Consider the following 21717-nt stretch of genomic DNA (forward strand, 5'->3'; position numbering starts at 1 on the left):
CCTCTTGGAGGAGGTGATTTTTAAGTAAGGTTTTGAAGAGGGAAAGAGAATCGGTTTGGCGGAGGTGAGGAGGAAGGGCGTTCCAGGACCGCGGGAGGACGTGCATCTCCCCCAGCACTAGAACAGTGCTCTGCACATAGGAAGCGCTGAACGAAAACCAATATTATTATTATTATTATCAGCACCTCGGAGGAGAAGGGCTGAGGCTTTAACGTCGGAATGGGGGCGTTGGGGAGAGAAGGGTAGACCCTTGCCCTCCTCCATGCCCCCTCTTCGTGCCCTCCACCGTGGGCCTGGCAGGCTGGATCCTCTCCCCACGCCCCCCCAACTCCTGCCTCCGCCTACAAGTCCCGGCGGGCCGTGCGCGACGACGCACGGAGATGAGGCGTGGGACTCCAGGTCCCGGCAGGCATCGCGCGGCTGCCCGGAGCGGCCGGGAAGGGGGGGGGGGAGCGGGACTCCAAATCCCGTCGTGCGTCGAGGGGGCGTCGCCGGGCGTGATGACGTCAGGGCCCGGCCAGGGGCCGGTCATGGAGCGGGCCAAGATGGCGGAGCCGGAGAGCCTGGAGACGGCGGCGGAGCACGAGCGGATCCTCCGCGAGATCGAGAGCACCGACACCGCCTGCATCGGGCCCACGCTGAGGTACCCGCGCCGCCCCGCCCCGCTCTGCTCTGAGGGGCCGCCCGCATCCTCCCCCGGAGCCGGCCGCCTCCCGCCCTCCACCCGCCCCCGCCCACCTCTTCACTCCGGTCCCCCTTCCCTTGCCTCTCCTTCTCCTTCCCTTTCCTCACATCCTCTCTCCCTTTGGCTCCTCTTTCCTCTTCCCCTCATCCTCCTTCCCTTTCCCCTCATCCTCCTTCTCCTTCCTCGCATCCTCCTTCCCTTTTCCCTCATCCTCCTTCCCTTTCACCTCATCCTCCCTCCCTTTCCCCTCATCCCCCTTCCCATTCCCCTCATCCCCCCTTCCCTTTCCCCTCATCCCCCTTCCCTTTCCCCTCATCCCCCTTCCCTTTCCCCTCATCCCCCTTCCCTTTTCCCTTCATCCCCCTCCCTTTCCCCTCATCCTCCCTCCCTTTCCCCTCATCCCCCTTCCCTTTCCCCTCATCCCCCTTCCCTTTCCCCTCATCCCCCTTCCCTTTCCCCTCATCCCCCTTCCCTTTCCCTCATCCCCCTTCCCTTTTCCCTCATCCCCCTTCCCTTTTCCCTCATCCCCTTCCCTTTTCCCTCATCCCCCTTCCCTTTCCCCTCATCCCCCTTCCCTTTCCCCTCATCCCCCTTCCCTTTCCCCTCATCCCCCTTCCCTTTTCCCTCATCCCCCTTCCCTTTTCCCTCATCCCCCTTCCCTTTTCCCTCATCCCCCTTCCCTTTTCCCTCATCCCCCTTCCCTTTTCCCTTCATCCCCCTTCCCTTTTCCCTCATCTTCCTTCCCTTTTCCCTTCATCCCCCTTCCCTTTTCCCTTCATCCCCCTTCCCTTTTCCCTCATCTTCCTTCCCTTTTCCCTTCATCCCCCTTCCCTTTTCCCTTCATCCCCCTTCCCTTTTCCCTTCATCCCCCTTCCCTTTTCCCTCATCCCCCTTCCCCTTTCCCTTCATCCCCCTTCCCTTTTCCCTTCATCCCCCTTCCCTTTTCCCTCATTCTCCTTCCCCTTCCCTCATTTCCCTTCCCCTTCCCTCATCCCCCTTCCCTTTCCCTTCATCCCCCTTCCCCTTTCCCTTCATCCCCCTTCCCCTTTCCCTTCATCCCCCTTCCCCTTTCCCTTCATCCCCCTTCCCCTTTCCCTTCATCCCCCTTCCCCTTTCCCTTCATCCCCCTTCCCCTTTCCCTTCATCCCCCTTCCCCTTTCCCTCGTCCCCCTTCCCCTTTCCCTCGTCCCCCTTCCCCTTTCCCTCGTCCCCCTTCCCCTTTCCCTCGTCCCCCTTCCCCTTTCCCTCGTCCCCCTTCCCCTTTCCCTCGTCCCCCTTCCCCTTTCCCTCGTCCCCCTTCCCCTTTCCCTCGTCCCCCTCCCCTTTCCCTCGTCCCCCTTCCCCTTTCCCTCGTCCCCCTTCCCCTTTCCCTCGTCCCCCTTCCCCTTTCCCTCGTCCCCCTTCCCCTTTCCCTCGTCCCCCTTCCCTTTTCCCTCGTCCCCCTTCCCTTTTCCCTCATCCTCCTTCCCCTCTCCTCTGCCTTTCCTCCCCCCTCCTCTCCTTGAGTACCTGCCCAGTTTTCTCCGTTCCCCTTTCCTCTTCCCCCTCCCGTAATCGGCTACTCTTTCCACTCAGTTCAAAGCTGATGCCCCAGTTCCAGAGCTCCCTCTTGCCCGAGCTTCTCCCCGGGCCCACCGGCAGATTTGCCGTGACCCACCTCGGTACCCAGTGCTCCCGTCTCCTCTCGCTGCCCCAAGGCCACCCTGTCTGCCATAGTCCGTCCGTCCCCCCGTCCCCCCCCCCCCCGTCCCCCATATGGAAAAGCCCCCCCCACCTCCACAGCCCTTTGTGGTGCCCCGCTAGGCAACTAGCCTATTAGGCAAAGCCTCCATCTCCTCAATCAATCAGTCAGTCGATAGCATTTATCGCTCACCGCCTGGGGACGTTCCGGCTGCTCCCCTCACTGTTGGTGTTATTTGTTCCCCTCCTTTTCTGCCCTCCAATTTGCCCGCCGGGTCTCCCCCCCTGCATTCTCTTCTGCCTTTCCCACACCGCAGACTTCCTTCCCCTCCAATCAAGTCCACCCACAGTCGGTCGATCAAGCAGTGGTATTTGTTGAGCGTTCAGTGTGTGTTAAAGACTGTACCAAGTGCTCACGGTAATGGTATTTGTTAAACTCTTACTGTGGGCCAAGCGCCGTTCTGAATCCAGGGGGAGGAAACGAAGTAGTCGGGTTGGACACAGTCACTGCCCCACATGAGGCTCGCGGCCTAAGTTGGAGGGAGAACAGGTGTTGAATCTGCATTTTACCACAAGAAAACTGAGGCCCGGTGAGGTGACTTCCCCGAGGTCGCCCAGCAAGCGAGTGACAGATCCAGGATTAGGACCCAGGCCCTTTGACTCCCAGGCCTGTGGTCTTTCCGTTCCGGCGACACCGTCCTCCTCATTCCCTCCTCTCCTTCTCCGAGGCCCTCCAGGCTCCCTCCTCCCGGATGCTTCACCTGCTCTGCCCCGTCTCTATCTCTGGATACCGGCTCCGGTGCGCCCCGGCCCACTCCCAAGAGCTTCTCCTCATCTCCTTTTCAGTCAGTGGTATTCCCTTTCCCATCACGAGCCTCCTCACTCTGTTCCCGTCCCTTTTCACACAGGGGATGTCATTATGGGCACATCCCCTAATGGATGGATCAAATAGCAGCCCCCGTCATTATCCTATATACGTGTACGTGTTTGTGTCGGCCACGGTCTCCTTTCCCTCCTGTAGGCTGTCCTCTCTGGCCTCGATTCCCAAAGTTACGGATGCCATCTCCCGGGCATCAGGAGTGACCCCTCCGCTGCCCGCTGATCGGGATCATCAGCGAGCTGGCCTTTTTGCAAACCGTCTCTCCCCTCTCCCGTTCCGCCAGCCTGAGTCAGTGTCCTCTCTGTCGTCCCGTGAGGGAGTGTTTGAGGACGTGTTGCTGTTCCTCAGGGAGGATTTTTTTTTTAGAGCAGCGATCCTCTTTCAGCGCATTACAGTGGGCTTGGTGGTAGAGGCTGGGTCAGCCCGACCGTCCCTAGAAAGCTTGTTTGATCCGCCTTTCCGGCCTTGCTGTACTTTTAAAACTGGCCTTTTCGTCATCATCATCAAGGGTATTTAGCGCTCACTCTGTGAAGAGCACTGAACAGAACAGCACGGTTGGCAGACACGTTCCCTGCCCACAACGAACTTACAGTCTAGTGGGGGAGACCGATATTAATATAAATAAATAACTTCCATCACCGCCCTCCTCCGCCATCCACTGCCCGGGCATCCCCGGCTATCTTTCCTGTCCCCCCTAAAGGTACGTGCCGCCCTAAACGTTCTTCTGTCCTACGCCCTGATGTGATATTGCTAACTGTAGAATTCGTTAAGTGTGTACTATGTGCCAAGCACTGTTTTAAGCGCCGGAGAAGCAGCGTGGAGTAGTGGATGGAGCCCGGGCCTGGGAGTCAGAAGGTCGTGGGCTCTAATCCCGGCTCTACCACTTGTCTGCTCGGGGATCTTGGGCAAGTCGCTTCACTTCTCCGGGCTTCAGTGACCTCATCTGTAAATGGGGGTCGAGACCGCGAGCCCCACGTGGGACAGGGACCTCCTCCAAGCCGATCTGCTCGTGTCCACCTCAGCGCCTCGTAAAGTGCCTGGAACATAGTAAGCGCTTGACCGATATCATCTTTGTTATTATCGTTGTTATTATAATAATCCGGCCCCACGGGGGGCTAACAGTTTAAGTAGGAGGGAGAACAGGTATCGAGTCCTCATTTTGAAGATGAGGGAACTGAGACAAAGAGAAGTGAAGTGATTTGGCCAAGGTCACACCCCGCAGATGTGTGGTGGAGCTGGGGTGACTGCGCAGGTATTCTGCCTCCGAGGCCGTGCTCCACCCACTAGGCCACGCCGCTTCCCTCTGGAGAAGCGGTAGCTCCGACCTCCTCAGTTCAGCGTGGCTCAGTGGAAAGAGCCCGGGCTTAGGAGTCAGACAGAGGTCATGGGTTCGAATCCCGCCTCCGCCACCCGTCAGCAAGTCACTTAACTTCTCGCTGCCTCATTCCCTCATCTGGAAAATGGGGATGAAGACTGTGAGCCTCACGTGGGACAACCTGATGACCTTGTATCTACCCTAGCGTTTAGAACGGTGCTCTGCACATAGTAAGCGCTTAACAAATGGCGATATTATTATTATCCGCCAGCTTTACACCGCTCAAGCAGCATTTGCCCAGGGACCCGGTCCCCCCGGGACCCCCAGACCAGCCCCGGGCCCCTGGTGGTGACCGCCTCCCTCCCAATTCCTCAGGGTGTGGCAAAGCAAACTTCCTCAAACTCCAGAAGGAGCAGCTGGTGTTTCTGCAGCTCTTTCCCCACTCTCTCCTGCCTCCCCCCTCCAATCGCCCGCTCCCTTAGGGTCAGTTTCTTCTCTGGAGTTGGAGAGTTCCCTCCATTCCCAAATTCCCTGACCTCCCTGCTCAGATGGCCATCACTGTGTACCCCAGCAAGAGGCTGCTTCAGCCCCCCTTTTGGGGACTAGCGTTGTCCAGCCTCTCCTCTCTCCCCCGAGCCGACAGTGATATACTCCAACGCTTCTCTCCTCGTCGGTCAGTCTGTCGCATTTATTGAGCGCTCAATGTGCGCAGACCACATACTAAGCGTTTGGGAGAGCACAGTAGAACAGTATAACAGACACATTCCCTGCCCACAAGGAGCTTATTTGCCAATCCTCCGGCTCCGGTTTTGCTTCCGAGCCACCCCGAACCCTGATTTGTGGCGATCAGACCTGATCCCACCTTCCTTCCCTCCGGCCCGTAGCTCCCCCTTCTCCCTTTTCCGGGTTGCTGTCCGGTTCGGATCTGTTACCCTCCTTGGCCACTTGTTAAGCTCTTACTATGGGTCAAACACTGTTCCTTAGAAGGTCCAAGTTAATCAGGTTGGATCCAGTCCCTCCCCCACACGGGGCTCACTCTCTTATGCACGTTTTACAGATGAAGGAACTGAGGCACAGTGAAGTCAAGTGACTGGCCCAAGATCACACAGCAGACCTGTGGTGGAGCTGGGATTAGAACCCAGGTCCTTCTTCACTCCCAGGTCCGGGCTCTATCCATTAGACCAGGCTGCTTCTCCTTGGCCTTGACAGCAGTGAGCCCGGGAACGTGTCCACCGACTCTCTTGTATTAACTGTGATACAGTGGTCTGCACACAGTAGGTGCTCAGTAAATGCCACTGATCGAGGCCGATTCGGGCCTGACGGTGTGTTTGTGCGATGAAGTTGGGATTTCCCAGGAAGGACGAGGAGTAGGTTTCTTTGGGGCAAGACCGACTCCGCCGTGACCGTGGCTCCCGTTAAAAGAAGTTGGCCTTTCTACAGGGAATGGCCCACTCGAGAGAAGCGTGTGTGGGTGGGGAACTTTGGGGGGTTTTGAGAGTGCCGGATCCAAACCGCTTGCGTGGCTTTGTCTCTCCAGTTTGTGATGCGCCGGTGTAAGGAGTCAAAGAGTGGGCTTTGGGCCCAGCGAAAGTAAAACTACCGTCTACTGTATCTAGTGTCGTTTTCGGGTCTGGACGCACCCTCCGGGATTGCACGGACAAGTTGGCTTTTCGCCATCCAGTGCCCTCTGACGCCGGAGGAAGCCGCCTCCGGAACCGACTCCCCACGGTCTAGGAAGCTCCGCTTCTCTCCGGGCGGCGACTCTGTGGGGGTGAGGGCGGAAGCGTTCCCCCTCAGCAGCCTCCTCAGCGAATCCGCTCCCGGGAGTCTGCCCGCTCACCCTTTCGCCGGACTTCGAAGGGAGGAATCGGGGTGTTAGCACCTTTAGAAACCCCCTCCCGGTTGGTTTATTCATTCATTCATTCAATAGTATTTATTGAGCGCTCACTATGTGCAGAGCACTGTACTAAGCGCTTGGAATGTCCCTCCTCCTCAAAACCCGTCACCGCCAGCCCGCCTCCCCGTTGGCACAGCTACGGGGAAGATAATGGGATCCTTGGTCATCCCAGGACGGGTCGTCGTGGTCGTGGTATTTACTGACCTCTTATCGGGTGCAGAGCACTGTATTGAAGAGCTCGGGAGAGGACAGAACAACCGAGTCGGTAAACACGTTCTCTGCCCGTGACGAGCTTACAGTCTAATAATAATGGTCTTTGCCAGGCGCTTCCTACGTTCCAAACACTGTTCTAAGCGCTGGGGTTGGGCCCGGTCCCTTCCCCACGTGGGGCTTACAGTCTTCATCCCCGTTTTACAGATGAGGGAACTGAGCCACAGGTAAGTCGCTTGCCTAAGGTCACAGAGCAGACATGTGGCAGGTGTCCATTTACCGTTCTGTTGACCTCTCCCAAGCGCCTCAGTACAGTGCTTCACACACAGTGAGCACTTAACAAGTACGATTAAACAAATGAATGTGGCTGAGCTGGTATTAGTCACCTCCTCTGACTGCCAGGCCCGGGCTATTTCCTTTAGGCCACACTGGGTTTCGCCTGTGATATTTCCTCGTAGGGTGGCGGAGAGCTGGGGGAAGTGGGGTATGTGTGTTTCGGGGGGGTGTTCTCTGTGTGGGCGAGAAGAGAGTCTGCGAGTTTCAGATGCCACCCTGCCAGGTAGCCAGACCGCCACCGAGACGGGCAGAATCCAGACGGTCAGAAAACTGCAGGTTTTTCCCGTCAGGCTGCCCTGCCAACTCCAACTGCTTATCGGTTCCCGGGTGTGGCGGGAGGAGAGAGTGATTTTTTTTTTCATGAGCTTTCTTTGCTGAGGAAACCAAGGTTACAAAAAGAAAGCCAGCCACCCCTCCTTCAGTGAAACGGGCGCACGTCGCTCCGCAGAAGCGGTTTGACGGCTCCGGGCTCGGGTCTGTTTGGAGATTTTTGTTTTTTTTTTTAAAGTGTTGATGCCGTTCTGTTGATCTGTCGGTCCGGATCACAATTCAGCGACTGTGAAGCCGCAGCCAGGATGGCCTTGCCATTTTGGGATGAGTTAATGCTCGGGTGGCTTTAATGGATCCTTTGTCTTTCGGAATAAATCCCGGTTCTTTCCCAGTGGATCGGAGCAGTCCCATCCTCCCTTGTGATTCTGCCAGCGTGTGACCGGCCGGGATCCGGGCGTAGCGGCTAGAACCCGGGCCTGGGACTCAGAAGGACCTGGGTTCTAATCCCGCTCCGCCACGTGTCTGCTGTGTGACCCTGGGCAAGTCGCTTTACTCAGTTACCTCATCTGGAAAATGGGGATTGAGACAGCGAGCCCCACGTGGGACGGGGACTGTGTCCAACTCGATTCGCTTGTACCCATCCCAGCGCTTAGTACAGTGTGAGGCACCTAATAAGCGCTTAACAAATACTGTAATCATGATTATTATTATTATCTGCCTCTCTGGGCTTCCAGAGAGCGGCCACCGGTGGCCCAGGGGCCGCCGACGTTGTTCTGCCACCCCAGGAGCCCAGTCGCCGAGTCGTGCCCCGCCCTTGCCATTTCTCGTTGAGCTCCGACGACACATCCTCCGACTCACGTCCGGATCTGCCCCGCCGCCGAATCGGACACCGTGTGGTGGTCCGGCGGCTGTTGGGCTGCCGCTCGTCCCTGCCAGCTTTGGTCTCAGGGCGACCCGCAGACTCCCGGAGAGCGAAACGTCCTTGGGTCGAGAAGTTTCTCGGGCATAGGGGCTTCAGGCTGAAGGAGACGAGGGCGGCTCTCCTAACGAAGGCCGAGGCGATCGAACGGACGCCCTCGGTCGTCGATGGGGTCGGTTATCGCGCCGCTCTTTGACACGTCGTCGTCTCTTCGGGAGCCTTCTGTCGACCGGTTCTGGCGAAGGTGGTATTTATCCTTGAGCTGCCTGACTGGGGGCGGGAGGGGTGTTTCTGGGACGAGTGTTTGTTGAGGAGGTAGGACGTCCACGGTGCCGCCAGGCCCGACGGACGACGGGCAGAGCGGCGATAGCCACGAAGTCTCAAGGGCTCCGCGCCGCGATAATCGGATCCGGCATCGGGCATTCTTCAAGCACCTCTGATGGCAACCGGGCACCGAGCCCCTTGCCGGGCGGGCTCTCGTGGCGGTGTCGTACCCTGCCGTCCGCCCAGCTCGCCTGCCGAGATCCCCCAATTTGTTCCTCGGGTCAGATCACTCGGGAACGGCCACAGACTTCCAGAGTTTTCTCGGATGGGGTCAAATGAGCAAGATTTCAGGCGGGATTATTCCTTCAAGTTAACCTGCCATCGATCTGGACCGAAACAAACAGAAAATCCTCGTTGGGGGTTATTTAATTCTCATTTAACTTCAGCTCATTCCCGCAGACTGTATTTGGGCAAGATGAATAATACCTGACGAATGCCAGAAATTAATTTTACACTCGGCCCGAGCCAAATTCAGGCTGAAATTGACTCAGTGTTGCTAAATTCTCTGGGCCCCGGCGCAGTAATGTCCCTCATTTTCCCCAGACTGGGATCTCATCCTTTCTGTGTGTTTTGCGGCTCTTCTTTCCAACTGAAATTGTGAGCCATTGGCCGGGGCAGGTGTGAAAGATTGCGTTAAAATTCCCCGGGGTGTCGATTAACTCCTTCAGGCCCTTAGGGTCTCCTGTACTTTTTAAATGTTTTTAATAGTATATGCTAAGTCTCTAGACCGGAGGCTCATTGTGCACAAGGAGTGGGTCTGTTTGTTGTTGTATCTTACTCTCCCAAACGCTCAGAACAGTGCTTTGCACACAGCAGGTGCTCAATAAATTCGATTGACCGACTGACTGGCTTACTATATGCCAGGCACCGTTCTGAGCGCTGGGTAATCAGGTTGGACACAGTCCTTGTCCCACATGGCGCTCACAGTCACAGACCGAGGGAACCGAGGCCCGGAGAAGTGAAGTGATTGGCCCGAGGTCCCACAGCAGACGACTTTAGCAGCTTCTTTCTCAGCGAGGAAAGCGCTCCAGGAGAAACCGGTCCATTGTGAAGGTTGGGCGATTTTTTTTTAGAAGTCTTTAAGCCCTCCAAAAATCACATGAGCATCATTTCTTTTCAATGGATGTTTGGGTACCAAAGAACACCTAGTTTTAAGGCAAGGGAAATTGCTGGTCATGTTTTCCCTTTAATGATTTTGGCACGAAACTCAGGGGAAAAAAAATCAATCCCCTGGAAGAGATAACCTCATCATCATTATCATCAATGTCATGTATTGAGCGTCTACCGAGCAGGGGGGAGAATATACCAGAAGCCACAAAAACTGTGTTTTTTAGGAGCTTATAAGTCGACTGAGGGAAACAAGCAGATATCACTTTCTTTACAAGTGCTGGGAGCAGGAGAAAGATGGAGGTAATTCATTCAGTGGTATTTATTGAGTGCTTGCTCTGTGCAGAACACTGTACTAAGAGCTTGGAAGAGGACAGTGTAGCAATAAACAGACTCACTGCACACAACGAGCTTATAAGCTTTCCTAGGGGTCTGTCCCCTCTGGTCTTCCAAGATTGGAAAGGGGAAATTCTCTCAGGAGGATGAGCCCTGTGTCCTCAAAACTTTGCTTTTTTATTTTTATTTTTTAAGGTATTTGTTAACTGCTTACTATGTGCCGAGCCCCGTTCTCAGCACTGGGATGGGCTAATCAGGTGGGACATAATCCTTGTCCCCCAGGGAGACGGGTAAGAGGGAGAACAGGCTTTGAATCCCCATTTTACAGTTGAGGAAGCCGAGGCCCAGAGAAAGGAAGCGACTTGCCCGAGGTCACACAGCAGGGAACTGGCTGAGTCGGGATTCACAGCAGGGAACTGGCTGAGTGGGGATTAGAACCCAGGTGCTCCGACTCCCAGCTTGTCCCATTGTCCCTCAAAGTTGGAATCCGGCCAGGTAATGTTCTAAGCACTGGGGGGTGGATACAAGCAAATAGGGTTGGACACAGTCCCTGTCCCACGATGAGATAACCGAGGCTCAGAGAAGTCGAGTAACTTGCCCAAGGTCACACAGTAGACAAGCAGCGGAGTCGGGATTAGAACCCTTGACCTCCCAGGCCCAGGCTGTATGCACTACAGCATGGCGTTTGACTTTCTCTGTGTCAAACACTGTTCTAAACGCTAGGGCGGGTACAAACTTAGCTTGGACACAGTCCCTGTCATTCATTCAGTTGTATTTATTGAGCACTTACTATGTGCAAAGCACTGTACTAGGCGCTTGGGATAGTACAGTACACCAACAGACACATTCCCTGCCCACAGCCAGCCTAGAGCCTACAGGAGGGGAGACAGAGGAAATGTAAATCAAAAAATTAATGATAATTACGGTATTTAAGTGCTTACTGTGTGCCAGGGACCGTTACTAAGCGCTGGGGCGGATACACATAAATGGGGTTGGACGCAGTCCCTGTCCCAGGTGGGCTCCCGGTCTCAATCCCCATTTTCCAGATGAGGTGACTGAGTCCCAGAGAAGTGAAGCGACTTGCCCAAGTTCACGCAGCAGTCAAGTGGCGGAGCCGGGATTTAGAAGCCAGGACCTTCTGACTCCCAGCCCCGCCATGCCGCTTCTCTTAGTTCTCGGTGTCTGGCTCATGCCGCGGGAAGGGGCCTTCTCGGAACATTTTTCCTCCTCCCGCCTCCCATCTATTTTTTATTTTGTGTGTGTGTGTGTGTGTTTTCGGAGCGAGCCGAGACAAGTGGCAATTCTCTGGCTGGAGCCCGGGCGTTTCTATTCTTAGTGCCAGGCAGGCTCTCAGGACTTGGCAGAGAGGCAGGCTAGTAGTGCCGCGGAATAGTTTGCCACTCCCGGCCCCGGAGAAGAGGAGGTGGTTTGTTTTCGGAGGCTTGGTGAAGGCCAGCCCCTCGCTTCCTCCGCGTGGGCCTTCCAGCTGAGTTCGTTGGTTCATTCATTCACTTGTATTTATTATTATTATTGTATTTGTTAAGCGCTTCCTAGGTGCAAAGCACCGTTCTGAGCGCCGGGGCCGATACAGGGTGATCGGGTCGTCCCACGAGGGGCTCATGGTCTTCATCCCCGTTTTACAGACGAGGTAACCGAGGCCCAGAGAAGCTAAGTGACTTGCCCAAAGTCACGCATTTGATAAGTGGGAAAGCGGGGATTAGAACCCATGACCTCTGACTACCAAGCCCCTGCTCTTTCCACTAAGCCCCGCTGCTTTATTAAGCGGTTACTGGGTGGGTTACTGGGTGCAGAGCGCTTCACTGAGCACTTGGGAAAGTACAGTAGGACAAAAAACAGTGAAGTTTCCCTGCCCACAACAAGCTCACAGTCTGGGGGGGGGACAGACAATTAAAGAATACAAATAAATCACACTGGGGCCTGTAGTAGCCCAGAGCCACAACCCCCTCCTCCTTCTCCTCCTCCTCCTCCTCCTCCTCCTCCTCCTCCTCCTCCTCCTCCTTTTCCTCCTTTTCCCCTCTCCCTTCCCCTTCAAGGACGGGTACCATGTCTGCAACTAATAAGAGAGCTACCATGGTTGTGCCCTCGGTAGGCGAGGGTGGCGGCTCTGAAGCGGAGAGAAGCAGGGTGGCTTAGTGGGCCGACCGCGGGACCTGGGTTCTGATCCCGGCCCTGCCACTGGTCTGCTGGGTGACCTCGGGCAAGTCACCTCACTTGTCGGCGCCTCGGTTACCTCATCTGCAAACCAGGGATCGAAACCGTGAGCCCCACCGGGGGCAGTAAACGTGTCCAACCCGTAACCACCCCAGCGCTTAGTGCAGTGGCTGACACGTAGTAAGCGCCCGGCAAACGCCACTGTTATCATTAGGGGACGGACAGCCGGAGATGTGGTGATGAAGAAAAGGCCGGAAATCGCTGGCCCGGGGAAGAGCTGAGCGCAGCCGTTCCGTACTGCGTGGAATTCCTCGGGCCGGGGAGGAGCCTGGGCCCAGTCGGGACTCCGTGCCTCGACTTCCCCACCCCCGGAGATGGGGATTCGGCCGTGGCCGAGAAAGTCACCTAATTCCGGCGTTGAGGCAGGCGGGGGGAAGAGCCCAACCAGAGTGCTCACTGAACAGGAAAAACAAGAACGGACCGGGGCATGAGGAAGCCGAATTGAGCGGTGGCGATGTCTCCTTTTGAGGGATTAAATTGCTCTGCCTCAGCATTCCCTCAGCAGGGTTCGGGCGAGGCCTGGAACCTCGCTCACCGAAGCCGAGGGGGCTGATTAAACAGTCCTTGACTGCAGAGGGCCACTCTCTTTTTATTTTTTAAAAAAAGGTCTTTGTTAAGCCTTTACTGTGTGCCAGGCGCTGTACTGACTGCTGGGGTAGATACCAGCTAATCAGGTTATCTTTGGGGGGCCTGTGGGTTTGTTTTTTAAATAGTGTTCGTTAAGCGCTTACTACGTGCCAGGCACGGTACTGAGCACTGGTGTAGATTCAAGCTGAACAGGTTGGAACCGATCCCTGTTCCACAAGGGCCTTAACCGTCTTAGTCCCCGTTTTACAGATGAGGAAGTGGAGGCACCGAAAAGTGAAGTGACTGGTCCAAGGTCACCCAGCAGACAAGTAATAATAATAATAATAATGATGGTATTAAGCGCTTACCGTGTGTCAGGCGCTGTTCTGAGGGCTGGGGTAGATACAAGGTAATCGGATTGGACCCTGTCCCACGTGGGGCTCACCATCTTAATCCCCGTTTGACAGATGAGGTGACTGAGGCCCAGAGAAGTGAAGTGACTGGCCCGAGGTCACACAGCAGACAAGTGGCAGAGCCGGGATTAGAATCCAGGCCCTCTGACCGACAGCCAATTGGTTAGCCTTCCTATTGAGAGTGTAAGGTCCTTGCGCACAGGGAACGTGTCACCTCTATATTCTCTCCTTCCTTAGCGCCTAGTACGGGGCACCAAATGGGCTCTCAGTAAATGCTGCTACTAATAACAGTAATACTTGTGGTATCTGTAAGGCACTTACTGTGTGCCAGGCACTGTACTAAGCACCGGGGTGGATACAAGCCAGTCGGGTTGGACACAGTCCCCGTCCCACGTGGGGCTCACAGTCTCAATCCCCATCTTCCAGATGAGGAGACTGAGGCCCAGAGAGGGGAAGTGACTTGCCCAAGGGCACCCAGCAGACAAGTGGCAGAGCCGGGATTGGAACCCATGACCTTCTGACTCCCAGGCCCAGGCTTTGCGCCCCCCACTTTTTTCTCCCCCCCACCCAATTGTATTTATTGAGCACTTACGGAGAAGCAGCATGGCCTAGTGGATAGAGCGCAGGCCGGGGAGTCAGAGGTCCAGGGTTCTAATCCGGGCTCTGCCCCAGGTCTGCTGGGTGACCTTGGGCAAGTCACTTCACTTCTCTGGACCTCAGTTCCCTCACCTGTAAAATTGGGGATCGAGATTGGGAGCCCCATGGGGGACAAGGCTCTGCCACTCGTCAGCTGTGTGACTTTGGGCAAGTCACTTAACTTCTCGGTGCCTCAGTTCCCTCATCTGTAAAATGGGGATGAAGACTGTGAGCCCCACGTGGGACAACCTGATTCCCCTGTGTCTACCCCAGCGCTCAGAACAGTGCTCGGCACATAGTAGGCGCTTAACAAATACCAACATTATTATTATTATTATTATTATTATTAACCGACCTAATTACCTTGTGTTTACCCCAGGGCTTAGTACAGTGCTTGGCACATAGTAAGCGCTTAACAAATACCAAAATCATTATTATCATTAAAGAGTAAAGAGCACTGTACTAAGCCCTGGGGAGAGTAGAGTGCAATAATAAACAGTCACATTGGCTGCCCACAACGATCTTACGGCCTCGAAGGGAAGACAGACATTAATATAAATCAATAAATGGCAGATGCGGAGGTGCTGTTTCGTGTTGTCGTCCGTCTCCCCCTTTTAGACTGGGAGCCCGCTGTTGGGCAGGGATTGCCTCTGTCTGTTGCCGAATTGTCCATCCCAAGCTCTCAGTACAGTGCTCTGCACACAGTAAGCGCTCAGTAAATACGACTGAATGAAAGGGAGCGAGTCAGGGCGCCGCAGAAGGGAGTGGGAGAAGAGGAAAGGAGCTCGCCCCGCCCAAACTCCCTGCAGCCACCGCCCCTCGGGCGGCTCCCCAGCTCCCCAGTCCCCCGGTCCGAGGGGTCCTCTCTGTCGGTTATCGTTAGTGTCCCTCTGCACCCCTCCAACACTCGCCCTCAACGGAGCGTTTTCTCCGAAGGCCCTGAGCCGGATCCACCCACGGCACGATCCGTGAGAACCCTCCGCCTCCTCGGAGCCAGCCACAACACGCCCCGGCTCCTCCGCCCCGGCCGGCTCTCCGTCGGCAGAGAACGGCGTGTGGAGGCGGACCTCCCCGGGCCGTCCCCGCCGGCTCGGGGGGCCGTCGGATTTTCCCGGCTCCCGCCGGGTCAGGCGAAGGAGCGTTCGGTCCGCGGCTTTGGGCCGGGCCCCCTCGCGTGTCCGCCGAATGAAAGGGAGCGTTTGGCCCCGGTTCCGGATCGTCGGCGGGAGTCCCGCCCGTCAGCTCGGCCTCCCCCACCCCGTAGGGAAGTCGAAAGCGGTCGTTCCTGTTGCCGGCTGCTATTCCTGGTAGACGGAAGGTCATGGGTTCTGATCCCGGCTCCGCCGCTTGTCATTCATTCATTCAGTTGTATCTGTTGAGAGCTTAGTGTGTGCAGAGCATTGTACTGAGCGCTGGGAAGAGTAAAATAGAGCAGACACATTCCCTGCCTGCAACAAGTTTACCATCTAGAGGAGTAATTGTGGTAATAATGTTGGTATTTGTTAAGCGCTTACTATGTGCAGAACGCTGTTCTAAGCACTGGGGTAGATACAGGGTAATCAGGTTGTCCCACATGTGGCTCACAGTTAATTCCCATTTTACAGATGAGGTAACTGAGGCACGGAGAAGTGAAGCGACTTGCCCACAGTCACCCAGCTGACAAGTGGCAGAGCTGGGATTCGAACTCATGACCTCTGACTCCCGAGCCCGGGCTCTTTCCACTGAGCCACGCTGCTTCTGCTGGGTGACACTTGGGCAAGTCACTTCACTTCTCTGGGCCTCAGTTCCCTCATCTGGAAAACGGGGATAGAGACTTTGAGTCCCCCGTGGGACAGAACCCTATTTGCTTGAATTCACCCCATCGCTTAGTACAGTGCCTGGCGCTTAACGAGTGTCATCGTTAAAATTATAATTACTAACTCTGTTGCACTGTACTCTCCCAAGCGCTTAGTACAGTGTTCTGCAGACAGGAAACGTTCAGTGTTTATCACTGATTGACTTGCCCCGGGGGGCCCCGGGGAGGAAATTCTCAGGTAGTTTACTGGGTTTGGGAAGCAGTCCTTGGGGCGATTCCACAGGTTTTCTCAGGCGCTCTAGACTGTGAGATGGTTATTGGCTGGGAGCAAGTCTGCTCCCTCTGTTGCATTGTATCCTCCCAAGCGCTTAGCACGTAGTAGGTGCTCAATAAGCGCAGTTGATTGATTGAATGACTTGGGGCTCCCCATCTAAGGCAGAGGGAGAAGGGGAATCGAATCCCCATTTTGCAGGAGAGAAAACTAAGGCCCAGAGAAGCGAAGTGACCTGCCCGAGGTCACCCAGCAGACAAGGGGCGGAGCTGGGATTGGAACCCAGGTCCTCTGACTCCCGGACCCGTGGTCTATCCACTGGGCCGCACCGCTTCCCAGTAAAATCCGCATTCTCTATTACTCTGAGGAGAAACGATTCACTTCCCCTGGCTGCGGTTATTGACCGGATGGATTTAACCCTTCTTCTCGCCGGGCTTCTAGAGGATTTCCTTAATAGCCCTTTCTTCAGGGATGTGGGTTGATTGGGCCTTTGCGGTCTTGACGCTGCTCCAGCTCCCAGCCCCGGGCTCGCTCAAGCGAGGCTCTCGGTTCCCGACTGATACCATCCCGCTCCCGGGCCGGGGGAAGCGCGAGGAAGTTCGTTCGGCTCCGGCCCTCTGCCTTTTTATCGGGCCGTCGCGGTGGCCGCTGTTAGGTCTGTGCAAGCCAGCGGAACGCTTGGCCTGGACAGACCAAATTTCATCTCCACCGGAGAATTATCTGTAAATCACACTGAAGCCGGCTTCCACTTATTGTCATCGGTATCCTCATTATCGTTATTGTATTTGTTAAGCGCTTCCAATGTGCCAGACCCTGTTCTGACCGCTGGGGTAGATACAAGATAATTAGGTCGGGCACGGTCCCGGTCCCACGTAGGGCTCTCAGTTTTAATCCCTGTTTTTGACAGATGAAGGAACCGAGGCCCAGAGAAGTGAAGTGACTTGTCCGAGGCCTCACGGCGGACAAGTGGCAGAGCGCGGATTAGAACCTTCTGACTCCCAGGCCCGTTCTCTGTTCGCTGATGATAGTCATCATCGTAATTATGGTATTTGTTAAGTGCTTACTATGCGCCAGGCTGGCCACGCCGCTTCTTACGTAGAGGGAGGATGACGAGCAGCCTGGCCTAGTGGAAGGAACCTGGGCAAGGGGACCTGCGTTTATTTTATTTTCGTTTTCAGTGGGATTTGTTAAGAGTTTTCTAGGTGCCAGGCACTGTACTAAGCACGGGTAGATACAAGGTCCCACGTGGGTCTCACAGGTATCGAGGTGGGGAGCACGGGTATTCGGCCCCCAGTTTTGCAGTCGAGGGAGCTGAGAGAAGTGAAGTGACTTGCCTAAGGTCAGACAGCAGACGAGTGGCGGAGCCGGGATTAGAACCCACGTCCTCTGACCCCCAGGGCCCTTCGCCCCTCACAGACGAACCTCGCTCCCCGACGTCGCTCAGAGCCGTCCGCGGGCCCGAACGCCGAGCTCCGCGTGAAGAGTTGGTTTCCGTCTTTTGTGTCGATTCCTGTTTACGCGTGCCATTTGGGTTTTATTTATCCGCAGAGGTGCCTTTACGATGTCTGCGCGTTGGCCGCGCCTGCCTTTCCCCGCTGGAGCCCAGGCGCCTTGGGGGAGGTGGAGAGGGCCTCTCTTAGGCTACCGAAATTGCCTCGGTGTCCCTCCCAGTGTTCTGCTCCACCGTGGGCTCCCTCCACCATCCCCTCCTGACCGACCCTAGTCTGGCGCCTTTGGCTAGTAGACGTTCTTCTTTTTCAGCCCCTTCCTGGAAGACAGCCCGCCCTGCCTTCTGATTCACCGCCGGATGAGAGAGCCAGGTTTTATTTAGCAGACGGTGACATAGATCTCGGTAGCGGGTTGGACTCGATTCAGATTTCGGTATTAACACTTCGATGAATAAAGCGTCGTTTGCTTCTGGGGCCCCGGAGGCCTCACGGAAACCCTTCTGTCAGAAAAGCCTCGCGACGGTTAAGGGGGGGGGGCTGAGAAAAAGGGGCTGTGTCGCCGGCCACCCCTCTCCAGCTGTCGTTCCCCCCCCACCCCCGGTCTTGGCAATCGAGTGAGAAGCGGTGCGGCCTAGTGGGAAGAGCACGGGCCTGGAGGAAGTCAAAGGGGACCTGGGTTCCGATCCCGGCTCTTCCAGCTGCTTGCGGCGCGACCTTAGGCCGATCACTTCACTTCTCCGGCCTCAGTTTCCTCGTCTGTAAAATGGGGATTAAATACCTGTTCTCCCTCCTCCTTAAGACCGTGAGCCCTAGGGGGGACAGGGACCACGTCCGACCCAACTAACTTGATGATGACAATAGTAATTGGGGTGTTTGAGCGCTTACCATCTGCCAGGTGCCGTACTAAGCGCCGGAGTGGATAGAAGCAGATCGGGTTGGTTGCAGTCACCGCCTCACCTGGGGCTCCCGGTCTCCATCCCCATTTTGCAGATGAGGTCACTGAGGCCCAGGGACGTGACTTGGCCAAGCTCACACAACAGACACGTGGCGGGACCCGAACCTTCCCCAGCGCGCGGGACTCGAACCTTCCCCAGCGCTTAGAACAGTGTCCGACACATAGCGAGCACTTAGAGAGAGCATTAAAAAATGAAGAAAAAAAACCAGATCCATCCTCTTTGCAGATCTCAAATGTCGACAGATCCAGCCCCCGGGGTAATAATCTCCCCATTTTACAGATGGGGAGCCTAGGGACCGAGCGGCCCGGGGCGATGCCGACAGGATCGGCCCACCCCCGTTGCTGGGTCTTTGCCGGACAGTCGGGAGGCAGCGTGGCGGAGTGGCTAGAGCGCAGGCGGTCACGGGTTTTAATCGCCGCTCCGCCACTTTGCTGCTTGGCCTTGCGCAGGTCACTTCTCGGGGCCTCAGTCACCTCAGCTGTTAAATGGGGATTGAGACTGTGAGCCCCCCTAACGGGGACGGGGACTGTCCCATTTGCTTGCATCCACCCCCACGCTTAGGACGGTGCCCGGCACCTAGTGAGCGCTTAACAAATACCAGAATTATTATTATTATTGTTAGAGGACTCCGCCGCTCCTGGCCGGCAGACCGGCTCTGTGAAGGCGTAATCTCCGGGGGTCCCAGCTGGGAGGGAGCGGAGAGGGGTGTTCCAGGTTGGAAGGAATCCCGCCGGAGTGAGGAATGCTCATGTGGCCGTGAGAGGCATCCATGCCCCGGAAACCAGAGCGCGGCGGAGCGGCTTAATCGAGCGCGGAGTGACTCCGCCTTTCCCCTCGCTCGGGGGAGGCTTGTGGATTTCCTCCCCTGACTGTGATTTATTCTTTCCTCAAGCAGGCTGGCCTCGCTACCAGCAGAAGCGCCGTCAATCCGGGGTAGACGTTCCCAGAGCTGGGAGCCGGCCCGTCTCGCCAGCCCCCGGCTCGCCCCGGGCCCACCGTGGAAATCCAGCCGGGCCACCGACGGGCTCCTCTGCCCTTTTCCGCTCCAGGACCCCATTGGTGCCCATCTCTTGGGAAATCTTTCAGTGTCGGGAAGCGTCGGGAAGTCACCCGGACCCTCTTCTCTTCCCAACTGCCCACTGCCCCTGACCTCTTTTTCCCAGAATCTCTTACTTTGCAGAAGCTTTGTGGAAGGGCAGTGAGACGGGCTTCCCGCCCCGGGAGCCGGCAGATCTGATGACAGGAATAAAAATGGTGGTGTTTGTTAAGCGCTTATGACGCGTCAGGCACCGTACTGAGCGCCGGGGTGAATACAAGCAAAGCGGGTTGGACGGAGTCCCTGTCCCGCATGGGGATCTCAGATCCAGCTCTCCCCTCCCACCTTTTCCGGGCGGAACCTCTGAGGCCGAAATCAGAACCGGAGACTAAAACACCGTTTGGTGGGGGGATTTGGGGTATCTGTTACCCAAATGCTTCGTACAGTGCTCCACACACAGGAAGCGCTCTATAAATACGATGGAACGTTAAGCTACGTACCGTGTAAGCTCCGGGGTAGCCGGATCGCCGGGGAGTTTCTGCGATGGGTGGGGATGGACTGCATTTCTTAGGTGGCCTGCCCAGGTTTTCGGTGCCTGTTCTCAGTCAGCCAGTGGTGTTTATGGAGCACTTGCTATGTGCAGAGCGCTGTGCTAAAAGCGCTTGGGAGAGGGCAGTACAACGGGATCAGCAGACGCGTTCCCTGCCCGTAACGAGCTTACGTTCTAGAGGGGGAGAGAGGCATCGATATGGATAAATGATTGGTGTCTTCGGGTCCCGTACCGGGGCAGAAAAGCAGAGTGAGTTAGGAATCCCCGGGTCTCCGAGCGGGAAGTTGCGTGCGGATCAAGCTCCCGTTTGGACTTTTAGGGTATCATTCAGGTGCTCAAAAATATTAATTAGGGAAGCAGCCTGGCTTAGTAGCGAGAGCATGGGCTTGGGAGACAGAGGATGTGGGTTCTAATGCCGACTCGGCCACTTGTCTGCCGTGTGACTTTGGGCAAGCCACTTAGCTTCTCGGTGCCCCAGTCACCTCATCTGTAAAATGAGGATTGAGCCTGGGAGCCCCGTGTGGGACCACCACATCAGCTTGGATCTACGCCAGTGCTTAGAACAGTGCTCGGCACATAGTAAGCGCTTAACAGATGCCATTAATTGAGTGCCTTCTGTAGGCAGAGCATAATAATGATGATGATGGTATTTGTTAAACGCTCACTACGGGCTGCGGGGCTGGGAAGGGAAGGGGGGATGAATAAAGGGGACGGTCTCTATTTGTTGCCGAAGTGTACTTTCCAAGCGCTTAGTGCAGTAAGCGCTCAATAAATACGACCGAAGGAATGAATAAAGGGAAATAAGCCCTTGGGAGAGTACAGTAAAATTAGGTGATGTGCGATCCCGTCAGGGACTGGGTCCTTTTGCTTTGGGCCGCTTTGGTTTCTGTGCATTTGTTGAGACTCTACTATGTGCCCGGCACTGTACTGAGTGTCGGGTGAGATACAAGTGAATCAGGTTGGACCCAATCCATGTCCCATACGGGCTGCCCGTTCGAATCCCCACTTTACCGTTGAGGTCGCCGAGGCAGAGAGAAGTGGAGCGATTTGAGCTCGGTGTGGACAGGGGACGTCTCTGTTGGTTGTTGTATCGCACGCTCCCAAGCGCTCAGTAAGCGCTCAATAAATACGACGGAAGGGATGAAGGAACGAAGGTCACCCGGCCGGCGAGCGACAGATCCCGGATGAGAACCGGGTCCTCTAGAGTGTAAGCTCTCTGTGGGCGGGGAGCGTGTCTGTTCACTGTTCTCCCGCACTCTCCCGAGCGCTTAGTACGGTGCTCTGCGCGCGGTAAGCGCTCAGTAGATACCGTCGACTGACTCCCGACTCCCAGGCCTGCGCTCTTTCCACAAGGCCGTGGTTTCGTGTCAGTGTTTTAGTTGTGTCCTTCCTGCCTGCCCCCGTTAGACCGTCTAAGAGAGCAAGGGCTGTGTCTGCTCCGAATTCTGCCCCTCCGTAGCGCCCAGGAGAGAGAGATGGAGAGAGACTTGGGTGGGTTTGCGAGTCCTTTCTCCCCGATCAGCCTTATCTCCTCCTCCCTCTATCCCGTCGGCATCAGGACAGCGCCCCGCAGATCCATGCGTTCATCCGGTCATCTTTCTCGAGCGCTTATTGCGTGCAAAGCAGCACTGTACTAAGCACTTGGGAGCGTACAGTCCAACCAACGATCCGAAGGGAAGGGGAGGCACTCAGCCCGGACGGGGGGTGACCCAGACCGGTGGTGACGATTTGTTTCCGCCGTCGGCCTCTCTAAGGCCGGCTTTCCAAAGCGGCAGCGCCTGCCTCCTCCTCGGGAACGAGCCGACAGGGCCCCGCGATCCCTGCGGCCGTCGGGGATCCCGGCCCGGCTTCCTC

The 21717-nt window shown here is 56.1% G+C and overlaps 1 protein-coding gene across 2 annotated transcripts in view; it reads left to right on the top strand.

The window, feature by feature from the left end:
- The first annotated feature begins 512 nt into the window (after positions 1–512).
- The window catches only part of EXOC6B (exocyst complex component 6B), a 370191-nt gene continuing 348986 nt past the window's right edge, over positions 513–21717 (top strand). For both annotated transcript variants that reach the window (XM_029083071.2, XM_029083072.2), the window contains exon 1: positions 513–643. In XM_029083071.2, the coding sequence (XP_028938904.1) occupies positions 531–643 (113 nt within the window). In that variant the 5' untranslated portion in view covers positions 513–530. The remainder of the gene's footprint in view (positions 644–21717) is intronic.

Source organism: Ornithorhynchus anatinus, chromosome 18, assembly GCF_004115215.2.
Source record: "Ornithorhynchus anatinus isolate Pmale09 chromosome 18, mOrnAna1.pri.v4, whole genome shotgun sequence".
Lineage (NCBI taxonomy): Eukaryota > Metazoa > Chordata > Mammalia > Monotremata > Ornithorhynchidae > Ornithorhynchus > Ornithorhynchus anatinus.